Genomic DNA, 13,593 nt, shown 5'->3' on the forward strand with positions numbered 1-13,593 from the left:
CAGTCTCTGACACCAGCTGACACAGAAAAACAGAGAACAGCCCTAAGGATATCTACACATATGATTTCCACACACAACCGCCTGGAGCAGAGGCGTTAAACTTAAAACCTGCTATAGCAGTCCACTCCACTTAGAACTGGCAGCTGGATGAGTTGCTTTCTAGGTAGTGATCTGTTCCCAGCCTTCCAGGGGAGAGTAGGAAGGACAAGGCTCATTAGCTCCCCTGGTAGGAGAAAGGTAATGGAAACCCAAGGGTATATTCTGCACCTGCGCTTCGTAGGTGCACGCACCAAAAGCCCAACATTTTGAGACTGCAGAGCTGGAGTAGGTACAGCAGTCAGCAGCTCTGCACAGGGAGCAGGTTGCACACAGCAATTTCACAGCCCCACCACTGCTGCCTGTACAGGAGGCTGGCTGACTCCTTGTGTTTTTGGACCACCCACCAGCTCAGGCAGAAGTGGAAAAGCCAATTGCCACAGCAGGTTTTCATTTTATGGCTGAGTTAGGCAGCTACCACTTCCTCTACACTGAGCAGTCACAGCACTTGTCCAGGATTCACTTCACTATTTTAGGTATCTGCTTTAAGACAAATCACACCTAGATCCCATCTTTCTCCCCTAGCCAGAGAAGGAGCTTTGACTACTTCAGATGCAGGTAGCGAGTTACTCAAACTGATCCCACCCTAGACATCGTTAACCTCCCTGCTTCAGAACTCAGGCACACAAAATGTGCCACTAAACTAAGGGGCAAGCCTGAGCTACCAGGCCAGAGATGACACTTTAGACATAAAGGAATTTGGTTAAACCTTGAGTAAAAAGTAAAATAGGGAAGTGCAAGGCTGTGCAGCCTCCTTGGTTGCCTGGGATGGTGTGCACAACTGCAGGCAATGTTTGCTGTGATCTCTAGCCCTGTTGTTCTCTGTCATCCCGTGAATGAAGTTCCCTGGACATTGGTTTGCTAAAATTTTGCTGTCGCATAGCCCAGAGCTCACATTTAGTAAGATTAGAAAATGTGTGCCTCCCTATTGCCCCCTTCCCAAAAGCAACTGTGTTGAAAGAAAGAAATGGTACTGAAGAGGTGTGATTAAAATCTAAAATCTCATCTCATGGATATGCTCAGTTGCTTCAACTTCTGTGTCCTAGCAGTCAGCAGTTTTTCTTTTTTTATTTTTTAATGGACAAAAATAAACCTTTTTACAAGGAAAAAAGAATAACATTCAAAAAAGTCAACATAATTTCCACAAAAAAACTCCACCAAAATTCCACTACAAATCCAAAATTTTAATCTCAATGACCCTTTTTACAAAGAGATTTTATACATTGACTGTACATATTCACAAAAGCAACAAACTAAGGCATATTCTCCATAGCCATGTTTATAAATTAAAAACTTTGAAAAGCTATGTGACTTATCTCATGTAAATCTTGTCAAGATATAGGCAGTTAAAAATTTTAACCGTTTGAATTACTTCTGCATGTAGTGGATGGTCAGTTTATACAGTTATCATGAGTATGAGCTAAATTAATTTCAAATCACTGCAACAAATACTCTGGTAAGAGCATGAAGCTTAAACATTATTTTAAAGGGCTCATTAGAAACCCAACATTTTGCTTATAATTAAGAAATGTTAAAGATACTACATTCCTTACATATCAAGTCTGAAAGTTCAGTATGTACACAATCTACAGTCTTGTCCTTACAAATAGGAAATAATTTATCTGTGTATCTCACACAAGACTAGTAGCTGAAGGGAAGCTGAAAGACTATTTTGATTTGGCCAGAAAAAGGAGAAAAAAATCCCCCGAACAGCCATCCCACACATACTGCTATCAGAATTCTGTATCCCAAGAGCTGCCATTTTGGCCAATCTCCTTGACTAATTCTCTTTACACCCACTCATGAAGTCCCCACCAGTACGTTGCTGTTTACAGCATCTCTCTTGAAATGGAATTGCTTGGGTCTCTAGAACTGGCAAGGCTGCTGTTACAGAGAAAACTAATTAAGCAGAAGAATTGTGCCCTGCAACGCATTACAGTTTGCAGAGAGAAAAGAGCTCTGAACTAGACAGACTGTCACACAATAAAAATATAGACATTTTTTTCGTTTTAGTTTTTGAATGAACTGTAGTGCTTACTGAAAAGACAAAACTGATCAAGAGACATCTGTGACAAATTTAAAAGCCTACACTGGCTTTCTTACAAAGCTCTAACCAGCTACTTTCAATCCAGAGATGCAGTGCTTGCTAGTCAAGTCTCTTGTCCCGACAGCAACCAATCAAACTTCTCCATCCACTACCAGTCTTCTATGATTTTGACTTAACAGTTTTGCAGCATATGGTATTAGTCTGTGCACAGGTCAAGCCTGTTTCACAAAGGACTGTTACGAGGTACTGAAATGTTAGCATTGTGCATCATTTTAATCCCCATAGCGCACATGCTTTTCAACAATCCCCTTCAAAGACAAATTTTCAAAAATGCTAACAACCGAAAACACAAAACCCAAGTGTGTTCATTAAAGCTCGATAAAAAAAATTACCTTCTTCTCATTGCTTTTCATTTCTCAACTGCAACAAAGGGCAACAATGTTTCTTTTCAGACTTCACAACTGGACTTCTGCCATTTTCAGACAGACACAAGAGTATACCTACTCACATACAGTAACATGATTACAGTAAAATCAAAAACCACAAAATAAAATAATGGTGAACATTCCATAAGCAGAATTTTAACTTTTGGTAAACATTTCTCTAGGGTAAAGGCAAAACTATGCTGTACAAAATCATGTTAACATCTGCAGTAATAAGCCTTGTTTAGCTTAGCCTCAAGCTTAGTGTGCGGTCAGCCTTAACTATGCAATTTCATAAAAAAATAAGCAGACGGAAGATTGTAAAGCTGTATGTCTTCTCTACTTCTACCCATTAGCAGATTCTTCCCTTGCAAAACAACATTCATGTGAAAAAAATTTACTGTGGCACTCAGCTGAAGGCAAACACACGTGTATGGGCAACAAGAGGTGTCAAGGTGACAAACGATTGAACGAGCTGCTTTCTTCTCCATGCGCAGCAAGCTTGAGCGTTGTCAGCTTACGAGGGGGGTGCTGAGGGCTCTTACGAAGGTTGTCATCCATCTGCAGAGAAATAACGAGAGCCGGATCTGGCAAGCAGTAGAATACAGATTATAGCATTAGTCTTATTTGTCAGGGCTGCCATCATTAATGCTGGTTTGGGATACCTTTACCCTCTTACTTTAGGACCAGTCAAAACTGGTGCTTTGGTTTCTTTCCTCTCCCAAATATATGCTTGTTTTAGAGCTGCTATTCATTCCATTACATATGGTGCATCAAACCTGTGGCAAATGGGTGTGCTTCTGCTCAAGTCACTTTGTCAAGATTACTGAAGGAAGCAACACTGCTACCTGTTCCTAAGAGGTAAAATTTTGTACAATAGCCAAATGCTGCTAGAATGGAGATCAAGAGTCAAACTGCTAACATCAATGGATGCTTTTTGTATGTTCAACACCATGCAAGAATAAACCTTTTCAAATCAGATATATTCTGGAGGCACTGAGTAAATTTTTATTAGTTACAGATTACAAAAAGCACTTAATAAAGAACTGGTGATAACAGTTTTTCAAAGACAGGTTAAAATTAATCTCTGAATATAAATAATTAACATTTTCATAGGCAATCAATCTAATGCCCTATATGTAATGTGGTCTCAAAAGTTTAGTTAGTGCAGAATAAAACACAGCATAGGGGAGATCTGTGGAGGCTGTGTGGTCCATCCCATTTCCTCAAGGCAAGATCGCCTTTACTTCAATCATGCCTGACAAATGCTTGTGTAACACATTGTTTAGAAGTTCAATAGCCACACTTCAATGCCAGAAAGAGGATCGATACCTAATGCTACAGAAGCTGATCATAGTTAATGATCTACTTCATGTACTAGTCTTTTTCAGGAAGAAATGCCTTCTATCTTTCCAATCAGAGTGTTCTGTCTGCATGAAAAGACTAAGTCTTCACAAGTATTTTTTGCCTAAGTTGTACAGTTTTCAGCAGGTGCTGAGTGACAGCCTTAGAAACAAAGAACTTAAGAAATAAAAGCAAGATGTAGAAAAAGCAGGAGTGTGACTACAGGTTAGTTACTACCGCATGCAGCTGGGAGCAAGGAAACCCAGTGATCAGTCTTAATTTGCAGGATGATTTCTGAATTTTGATCAATACATTTGCCTCCTCCTCTGCTGAGGAAAGATACCATCCCTCTATTGGTATGCACACCTGCAAGACAATGTTCTTTTGGCTGTATTAAAAACACTTTTTTAAGTACAAGGCTTCATTAATTACTCCTTCCAAGTAATGTAATATTCTTCCTGCCTCTCTACACAATGTAACTCAGTAGAAAAGAAGCAAAGTCCATTGTACAGTTGCAGTTGCCATGCAAGAATATCTGTGAACAAGTAACCACAAAAAGCAGAATAATTAGAGACTGAAGCAAAAGTAACCTTTTCAATCAAGTTGGATTCCTTATCTACAAGCTGTGTGAGTTTCTGCAGATTAGCATCTGCTGTATCCTGTCCAGCCGGAGAATGGCCTGGAGAGTGAAGGCAAAAAGACGAAGAGTGAAAAGGTATTTACAAAAGCTTTTAAATCCTTTCAAAATAAACACATATTGGAGATAAAGTTCATGCAGTATTTTCATGCAAAGAAGAATTTAAGTGAAAAAGCCAATCTGTGTGAGAAAAATAGTACTAAGCGTGAGCCATAAGATTTTGCCAATGCTTGACAGAATCTAAAACTGAGTATTTACCCTTGTTTTTAATTTTCAATCCTTTCTGCTGAACTTCAGAGGTTTCTCCACTTCCCACAAAAACGCTAGCATAAACTAAGTAAAACCTAATCTGCCTTGGCTCGCAGACGGAATCCTGGAGTACTAATCCCAACAGAAGTATACATGACAAAAAGGGGAAAAGAAACACATCTTACCTGAGACACTTAATCTGAAGTAGCAAGTTAAAATATCATCACAGAATCGACACAGATTGGTAAGCTGTTTCAAGTGCTCTTGTAATTGTACCCTGGGGAAGCACACTTTATAAACTGGTGCAAGGAAACCAAACACAAAGGCATCCAAGGTGGTAGGCCTAAAAAGTGACAAAAGAAAACATCGAAGTGACTGAGGTAAGACAGTTAAGACTTTTACAACTTAACAGTTTTCTGTGTATGTCAAACACAGCTCAGGACAGAACATAGCTCTTCTGTGATTCCATCTTTGCCTATCAACCTGGTAAACGCTTTGTAGCAGCTATCCACTCATTTCAGCACCTCTGAACTAGAGATGTGCTGGCAAGCTGAAACACTAACTTCAGCATTAAAGCACAGGCATGCTGTGACATACACTGATAAACAAGCCACTCTAAAATGCATTTCTGGCACCACAAAAGTCAAGTTATATGCCAGGGGACCAAGATCCTCTCTCATGGAGTTGTCCAATTTCAGCAACTAAAGGCACAGATCATCCATTTTAGGACCTGTTGGCACTATGTTCTTGGCCCTATCTGTTTCCTGCTCTGCATATATACCACAGGAAGTGGAATGTTCCCAGACCTACGCTCCCCTCCCATAGGGGCACTAGTAATACATCAAGCCTAAAGCATTTTTTGTACATACAAAGACAGGAGGTGACTGTGGCTAGAAAAGGGTTCTCTAGTGCACCTCACATTTTCTTAGCAGCTGTGGGCAGCATCTGCCTCTCTGTGGAAAAATGCTGGATATGGGAGATACCACATTGCCTCAGTCTGAAGATCTTGTTTGTGGCCTGTTTGCTCATTCAGATTTATCTGAAAAGCAGTGTATCAGACATGAAACTACTGTGCACCACTTTTAAAATTCTGGCAGGTTAAATAAAAAAGAGTTCAAGTGCTCAGAGAGTCATATGGTACGTGTTTTATTAGTCATTACAAAAAACCCCCAACCAAACAAAAAAAAACCAAACCACACTCACGTATCTCCAAAGAAAAACTGAGATGTTCCCAATCTCTTCGACAGGAGATTTAGGCACTCCTTGGCATCCCTGTATATCTGATGAAACACAAGACTGTCTAAGAGCCTTAGGTGAAGCAAGGCTGGTATGCACAGCACCATTCATCAATCGGCAGTGTGCTAGACTGTTTCAGTTTTTGCCTTTGACAGAACCAACTTACAAATTCTTTACTACACAACACATACCTGTGCTTCCACTTCAGTGAGACTGTAGAGTGGAGGCCCTCCCTTGGTCAGCAAGATCCTGTTCAGTGCTTCCCTGGACATCTTTCCAGGAAGATACAAACTCAGTGGGAAGGCAATTCTTGAGGCAAACCATGGCTTTGTCACACTGCAGTAATTTTCGGCCTCAATCCAGAAAGTGTGCAGCTATATCAACACGAGGAAAAATATAACTGAAATTTCAATGAGAACAGTAGACATCTCATAAAACTTGCCATATAAGACTTCTGTCAGAGAAGCAGAAGAACCAGGATTTATTCTAATTTAAGGCAATCAGGCTCCATAAATTTATATACTAATCCTTTGAGTGGAGTGTATAATTAAGGTGATAGCTACCTTCCAAATAAAGAAAAACACCAAAGATATGAAAAATATTATGCATCTGTATAATATTATGTATGTACTATGTACAGATACATACACTGTATACTGAAAATATATTACAATAAAAGTTGCAGACATACGGGAACAGGTTTGGAATTTCTTAAAATTTGGTTTGAAATTACATATAAATCTTAAAATAAAAGATAGTATGAAATGATGACTTTGAAACCAGGGTCAGCTGAAGAGGTAGCTTATCATATCATCTGGTCAGAATATTTTTTCTGTACAAACTGAAACCAAAGTCATTCAAGGGGATTCAATGTCTGTGGATATTATAGCTCTAATGTAATTACACTGAAATGGTGAGAGAATGTGGTCATGTGTTATTTAAAACTGAAAAATTAAACTACTGATGGGCATTTAAATCTACCAAAGTTCTAACTGAACAGTTCAAAAGCCTTCCAGCTGTGTGGCTCTCCTCAGACATATCAAATCTTATCAAAGCTTTTTCAAGAAAATCAAGTGAAACAAAACATGGCCACAATAAGCTGTTTCAGGATACTGTTTCCCCCCAAAAAAACCCCGAAAAACCACCAAAACCCCCTAACAAACAAAAACAAACAAAAAAGAAAACCCACCAAACCCAAACAACAACCAAACAAACAAAAACCCAAACAACCACAAAACAAAACAAATAAGCGCCCATCGTGTTGTCCCTCGTGTGTGTCCCCCCCCCCCATAAGTGTCCTTTTAAAATGTCTTTCATAAATTTACTATTATTACTTGACATCCCACAAACACACACTTCTTTCCTTTTCAAATGATGCTAGGCAGTATTTCCAAAAATTGGACTAACAAAGCAAATACATTCCAGCCAGGACTGTGGCAGAGAGACTTCAGTGTCTCTCATGCTGGGCACCTCTTGTAGCATTCAATTCCAAATATTCTGACCATTATAAAGTATTTATCAATATTTACCAGAGCTGGAAGCAGTTTCTCTTCAAGTAGTGCAATATATGCCAGTGTATCAGCTCCTTGTTTTGCAGACAATTCATAATCCGCATTATACTTCTACGAATTAAAAAAAAAAACAACCACACAACACTAAACCCAAAACCCTAAAAATAGTGTTACACGGAACCTTTCAAAAAAATGATCAATGTAAAGTTACTTCAAACTTAACAGCTATCAAATCAGTAAGTATAAAAACACTTTGGGGGACAGAAAGCGGGCACTCACTAGAATATCTTCTCTTATTCAGGCCAGCTATGTCAAACCTTGTTGCATCTCCCTTTTCCACTTTCCCATTCTTAGATCTTTGGGCCCTCCTATTCCCAAAATAACTCGTGCCTCCTTCCCATTTGTTTCCAAGCAAATATCCAGCCATACAGAGGCAATTTTTCAGTGCTTAGGGATGTAGCAAACCTCTGTTAAGTCCTCATCTTTATTTCTGAAGAAGTATCTGGCACTTCAGATGGTGTAAGCATAAAGAAAAAGGCATGCATTCCCATATTTTGCTTTTAATTAACATTTTAAAAGTTAAGGGACCAAATGCACAGCTAAATTAATCCAGTTACAGCTGACTGAGTTTTTAATTCTAACACTGGATTCCTTTAAGATACATTAAAAAGGCTGATAAATTTTGGGAGGACTGAGTAGATCTGTTTCATTAATTTATAAAGAAAGGGTCAGTACTGATACTTCAAGATGTAATTGTTATACTTTAACTCAAAGAGGGTTTTTTCCCCAACACTATGGAATCTTTGGTATTCAAATGAATACCAAATTCAAATTCAATTCAAATGAATACGAAACTTAACGTATTTGAATTTCAAAACAGCTATTTGAAATCTCATCTCAAATGCAGTTTTCAGATTCTGGTTTTTTTCCCCCCAAAGATTTAAAGTGTCACTACGGCATTGATCAGATCATCTGACTTTGTAGGAGGTGCATTTGTAATGTAAAAGCAGAATAGTGGTCTAGAGGACCACCCTGGAAATAAAAAGATGGTGCCACGGTTTACTAGACATCTTTATACTTCATGAAAAGAAAAAATCACACAGCTTTATTCTTTGGAAATAAAACATTAAGAGATCTACAAAAGGCAGTAGGTGTGGATCAAGAAATGCCTGCAGACATTTTTACGTTACAAGCTACAGATAAACTACACAGATTAAAAGTAATGCTGTATTATCTTTCAGAAAAAAAAACACTGGGAAATCACTACCCATTTAAGCAGTTAAACCTAGGCTGTGATATCCTAGGTCTAAAAAGTCATAATGGCATTAAAGATGTGATAATTACAAGCAGAGTGCTCAGCAACAAACTGCTCAGTTAAGGACAGGTTTTTGTCCTTTTCAATAAACATTTTTTCATGCCTATTTTTAATCTTTCACACAACTGACAATCAAACTTCAAACTGCAATTTCTTACCCACCATTTTGCAATTCTCATGCATATATGAAAAACAGAAAAGCACTGGGTCTGAACTGAGTTTCCGGACTTCGGAAGCCAGTATCAACGTATACCGCGGGGACCTGCAGAGTCACTACTAGGCAAAGAAAACAAATCTACCTGCTTTCTTAAGAAGTTTAGTATTTTTGCTGGCTGAGAAATCACCTTGTCTTCTGATATGAGGACTGGTATATCTCCTAGAGGGTATAAATAATACAGTCAACAATTTATATCACAGAATCAGCTGGCTTGCAAAAGACCTCTGAGATCATCAAGTCCAACCCTTGATCCAACTGCCGTGGTTACTAGACCATGGCACCAAGTGCCACATCCAGTCTCATCTTAAAAACCTCCAGGGACGGAGAATCCACCACCTCCCTGGGCAGCCCATTCCAATGTCTGATTACCCTCTCTGTAAAGAATTTCTTCCTCATAACTAACCCAAACCTCCCCCGGCACAGCTTAAGACCATGCCCTCTTGTCCTACTGACAGTTGCCTGGGAAAAGAGACCAACCCCCACCTGGCTACAACCTTCTTTCAGAGAGTTGTAGAGAGTGATGAGGTCTCCCCTGAGCCTCCTCTTTTCCAGGCTAAGCAACCCCAGCTCCCTCAGCCTCTCCTCAGAGGACTTGTGCTCCAGTCCCTTCACCAGCCTAGTTGCTCTTCTCTGGACCTGCTCCAGCACCTCAATATCCTTCCTGAACTGAGGGGCTCAGAACTGGACACAGTACTCAAGGTGTGGCCTCACCAGTGCTGAGTACAGGGGCAGAATCACTTCCCTGGACCTGCTGGCCACACCGTTCCTGATCCAGGCCAGGATCCATTGGCCTTCTTGGCCACCTGGGCACACTGCTGGCTCATGTTCAGCTTCCTGTCAATCCAGACTCCCAGGTCCTTTTCTGCCTGGCTGCTCTCCAGCTATTCTGTCCCCAGCCTGTAGCGCTGCAGGGGGTTGTTGTGGCCAAAGTGCAGGACGCTCCACTTGGCCTTGTTGAACCTCATCCCGTTAGAATCAACCCAACTCTCCAGGTCCCTCTACAGAGCCCTCCTGATCAGCCTTCCAGCTGATTGACACTCCCCCCCAACTCGGTGTCATCTGCAAATTTGCTAATGGTACACTCAATCCCCTCATCTAAATCATCAGTAAAACTATTAAACAGAACTGGGCCCAACACCGATCCCTGGGGGACACCACTAGTGACCGGCTGCCAAATGGATGCAGCCCCGTTCACCACCACTCTCTGGGCCCGGCCCTCCAGCCAGTTCCTAACCCAGCACAGAGTGCCCCTGTCCAAGCCGTGGGCTGCCAGCTTTTTCAGGAGTATGCTGTGGGAGATGGTGTCAAAGGCTTTGCTGAAGTCCAGACAGACCACATCCACAGCCTTCCCCTCATCCACCAGGCAGGTCACCTCATCAGAAAAGGAGACCAGGTTGGTCAGGCAGGACCTGCCCCTCCTAAACCTGTGCTGGCTGAGTCTGATCCACTGTCTGTCCTGTAGGTGCTGTGTGACTGCACTTAGGATGATCTGCTCCATAACCTTGCCAGGCACTGAGGTCAGGCTGACAGGTCTGTAGTTTCCTGGCTCCTCCTTCCGGCCCTTTTTGTGGATCGGTGTGACATTCGCCAACTGAATGAGTTCTAACATAACTAGAAAGCAATCAGGCACTTTATGTACTTTCCTTTTCTCAATACCATGCTCTGATCTTCCTAACATGTAGACATGAAGTTTTACACAGCAGGGGAGCTCCACCAAGGTCAGAAGTATGCTTAGTCTACCGTGGCCATCACTAATAACAGAACATAAAAAATGGCAAGAAAAAATCAGATTGAAGCCAATGTTTTCTGCTAGGTACTCAGTACTTTGAGAACCAGGCTACTTGTCTGGAATTCACAAGTTCATCTTAAGACAAAAATTCCAACTCAGTCCAACTGCCTCCTCAACTCATTCACCTCAGGGCCTCTTCCTTCCACTCCAGTTTTTTTCCTGCCCTTCCCCTCCAAATCCATTTTAACCACCTGTTTTGTCTAGCCTTGCTACAACCACTGCCCAAGCTACCACAGCATAACCATGAACTACTCAAGAACTAAGTATTTCCTTTCTGCCAGAACTTTACTGGAAGCCTTTACTCATGAGATTGCCAGATCAAAGTGTCTGTAACAGGGGCTATCTTACAGCACATTCACAACATAACTGCCTCAATAAGCCCAAAAGGATTGTGCTGCTAACTACTATTAAAGTATCAATAATCACCAACATTTACTATTTGGATTGATTTTTTAATGGGTTTTATGTATTTTTGCTATGAGGAAAGCCACCAAACTCTTAGCAAGTACACCCAGCTAGTTCTTGGTGTTTGCTCCTAACAGAAAACAACACACTGAAAAGCAAGAGCCAAAGGATCAACTTCTGTATGAATACAGTAATGGCTAAACTGATGATGTGGTTAAGTATAAAGGACAGAATACTTTAACTCTGCAGCGATGTTACCTCTGAAATACACCAAGACAATAACTTAAACGCTGAGCAAACAAGCAATGAGTAGGAGCATCCAACACAAAGAAGTCATCTCTGACACCTCGTATTCCATTTTTTCTGAGTCAACCACTCTAATTCAGCACAGTGCTAAACATCCCAGCTAGTGTAAGGTATACTTGTTGAAGCTCACATTGCACTTACAACTATACCAGCCCCTTAAATTATGTATAATTAAAGAGCTATTTCCACATACAAGTCTGGTTACTATCATTATAAATATGCAAAGTGCTAAAAACTTAAAAATTTGCTTTCAGTATACCATCAATTTAGACTGCCTGAAAGAGTTATGTACTTGGCACTACTGCTTTGTTGACGGCCTGCTGCTTCACCCATATACATTTTAATAAATTGAAGCACTTTACTTATGTCTTCCATTATTTTATTCCCACAAATTCATCACACTTGATCCTGTGAAGTCATTTAACTGGGACAGGCTGCACTCATTAGCACAAGCCCAATGCAAATACAGAAACTGGAACGTTTATCTATAGTGCAGCTGTAACTAAAAGAATACAGACTGCAAAGATGGTACCTTTTGGAGCTTTCCAGGACCTACTTATAGTATTCACTGTCAGGGGAGCACCAGAAAATTTGGCGTAAGCCTGCAATAAAGATTGGGAGAGACAAGGGTTAAGTTCTGTCACTATGGGTAAGAAAATTGTAAGACAGCACTTCAGAAGTTGTTTTAAACCTCTTCGGGCACTGAGGACCGACTAGCAGCAAGTGCGCGGAAAGGCGCGATGGGTTTCGATAGGGCTTCCTTGCCCTAACACGACTCCAGGGAATGCCGCGCATAGGCCCTGCAGCCGCCGGGAAGGGCTCGGCCCCCGGGGGAAGGGCGGCAGCGCCCTGGAGAAGGGCTCGGCACCGCCGGGAAGGGCGGCAGCGCAGCCTGCGGCTTTTGTGAGGCACGAGCCGGGCCGCGCCGCGCGCCGAACGCCGCGCCTCCCGCTCCCGGCCTCTCCCGCGGGAAGGAGCCCCGCGGACGGCCGTGCCGGTGGCAGGCAAGCCCCTGGGCGCCGCCGCTTCCTCCCTCCCTCCCTCCCTCCAGGGGCGGGCGGCTGCCCGTTACCATGACGGTGAGAGACTCCGGCTGCACGGACGGCAGCCCCCAGTCGCCTTCCCAGCACCTCAGCTCCATAGGAGCCGCCATCTTGTCCGCCGACTGTCCGGGGCGGCGCTGCTGCCGCCACACGGAGACACTCGAGCGGAGCGGGAGGAGGAGGCGCCGCGGGCGGCGAGCTGCGGGCACCGGCGGCACGGCGCTGGGGGCGGAGCGTGTCCCGACCTCTGCCGGGCGGTGCCACGGGGGCTAGGGGGCTAGAGGGGAATCACGGAAATCAGTTGGGTTGCAGAAGACGTGTGAGATCGGTCGGGTCCAGCCTATGATCGAACACCACCATGTCAACTAGACCATGAGTGCCACATCCAGTCTTTGCTTAAACACTTCCATGGACTGAGACCACCACCTCCCTGGGCAGTTCATTCCACTGTCTAATCACCCTTTCTATGAAGAAATTCTTCCTAATGTCCAGCCCAAACCTCCCCTGGCGCTGCTTAAGACTATCTTGTCCTGTTACTCCTTGCCTGGGAGAAGAGGCCAACCCTCACCTCACTACAACCTCCTTTCAGGTAGCTGTAGAGAGCGATAAGGTCCCCTATGAGCTTCCTTTTCTTCACAATAAAAAACCCCAGCTCTCTCAGCTGCCCCTCATAGGACTTGTTCTCCAGACCCTTGCCCAGCTTCATTGCCCTTCTCTGGACACACTCCAGCACCTCAATGTCCTTCCCGAATTGAGAACTATGTCCTCTCGTCCTGTCACTTGTTGCCTGGGAGAAGAGGCCAACCTCTACCTGGTTATAACCTCCTTTCAGGTGGTATCCAGGTAGGGGTCAACCTCTTGGGAAGGGACATAGACAGCCCCACAGCCATGACCCTCTGAGGAAATGCCACCCACTCTGCGGCACCATCGCTGTCCTCATGAAACACTTTTGGTACTGCCTGGCTGAACCCTTACC

General features: G+C 42.7%; 1 protein-coding gene across 4 annotated transcripts; it reads right to left on the bottom strand.

Annotated features, from left to right (window-relative positions):
• Nucleotides 1–1,259: 1,259 nt before the first annotated feature.
• On the bottom strand, nt 1,260–12,802 carry MTX3 (metaxin 3). 4 transcript variants are annotated; one of them, XM_051788116.1, is made up of 9 exons: nt 12,647–12,802; nt 12,107–12,176; nt 9,157–9,233; nt 7,561–7,653; nt 6,223–6,405; nt 5,999–6,075; nt 4,981–5,138; nt 4,500–4,588; nt 1,260–3,126 (listed from the first exon to the last, which is right to left on the bottom strand). In XM_051788116.1, the coding sequence occupies exons 1-9, from the start codon at nt 12,725–12,727 to the stop codon at nt 3,016–3,018; spliced, it is 939 nt and encodes a 312-aa protein (XP_051644076.1). In that variant the 5' UTR covers nt 12,728–12,802; the 3' UTR covers nt 1,260–3,015. The 4 variants fall into 4 exon arrangements, with proteins under 4 accessions (XP_051644076.1, XP_051644078.1, XP_051644079.1 ...); XM_051788118.1 differs by having other exon boundaries at nt 1,260–3,152; XM_051788119.1 differs by lacking the exon at nt 4,500–4,588 and having other exon boundaries at nt 1,260–3,152.
• Between the last annotated feature and the right edge of the window lie 791 nt (nt 12,803–13,593).

This window comes from Manacus candei, unplaced genomic scaffold, assembly GCF_025592945.1.
Source record: "Manacus candei isolate 608988 ecotype Guabito, Panama unplaced genomic scaffold, ASM2559294v1 h1tg000024l, whole genome shotgun sequence".
NCBI lineage: Eukaryota > Metazoa > Chordata > Aves > Passeriformes > Pipridae > Manacus > Manacus candei.

What these genes read in the sequence shown, in the direction of transcription:
- MTX3 (XM_051788116.1), bottom strand. Translation starts at nt 12,727, where the DNA reads ATGGCGGCTCCTATGGAGCTGAGGTGCTGGGAAGGCGACTGGGGGCTG. An exon ending in CAGTTTTTCTTTGGAGATAC is followed by an intron (nt 5,139 to 5,998) that starts GTGAGTGTGGTT and finishes GTCACTTTTTAG; the next exon opens with GCCTACCACCTTGGATGCCT. An exon ending in CTTCAGATTAAGTGTCTCAG is followed by an intron (nt 4,589 to 4,980) that starts GTAAGATGTGTT and finishes TTCACTCTCCAG; the next exon opens with GCCATTCTCCGGCTGGACAG.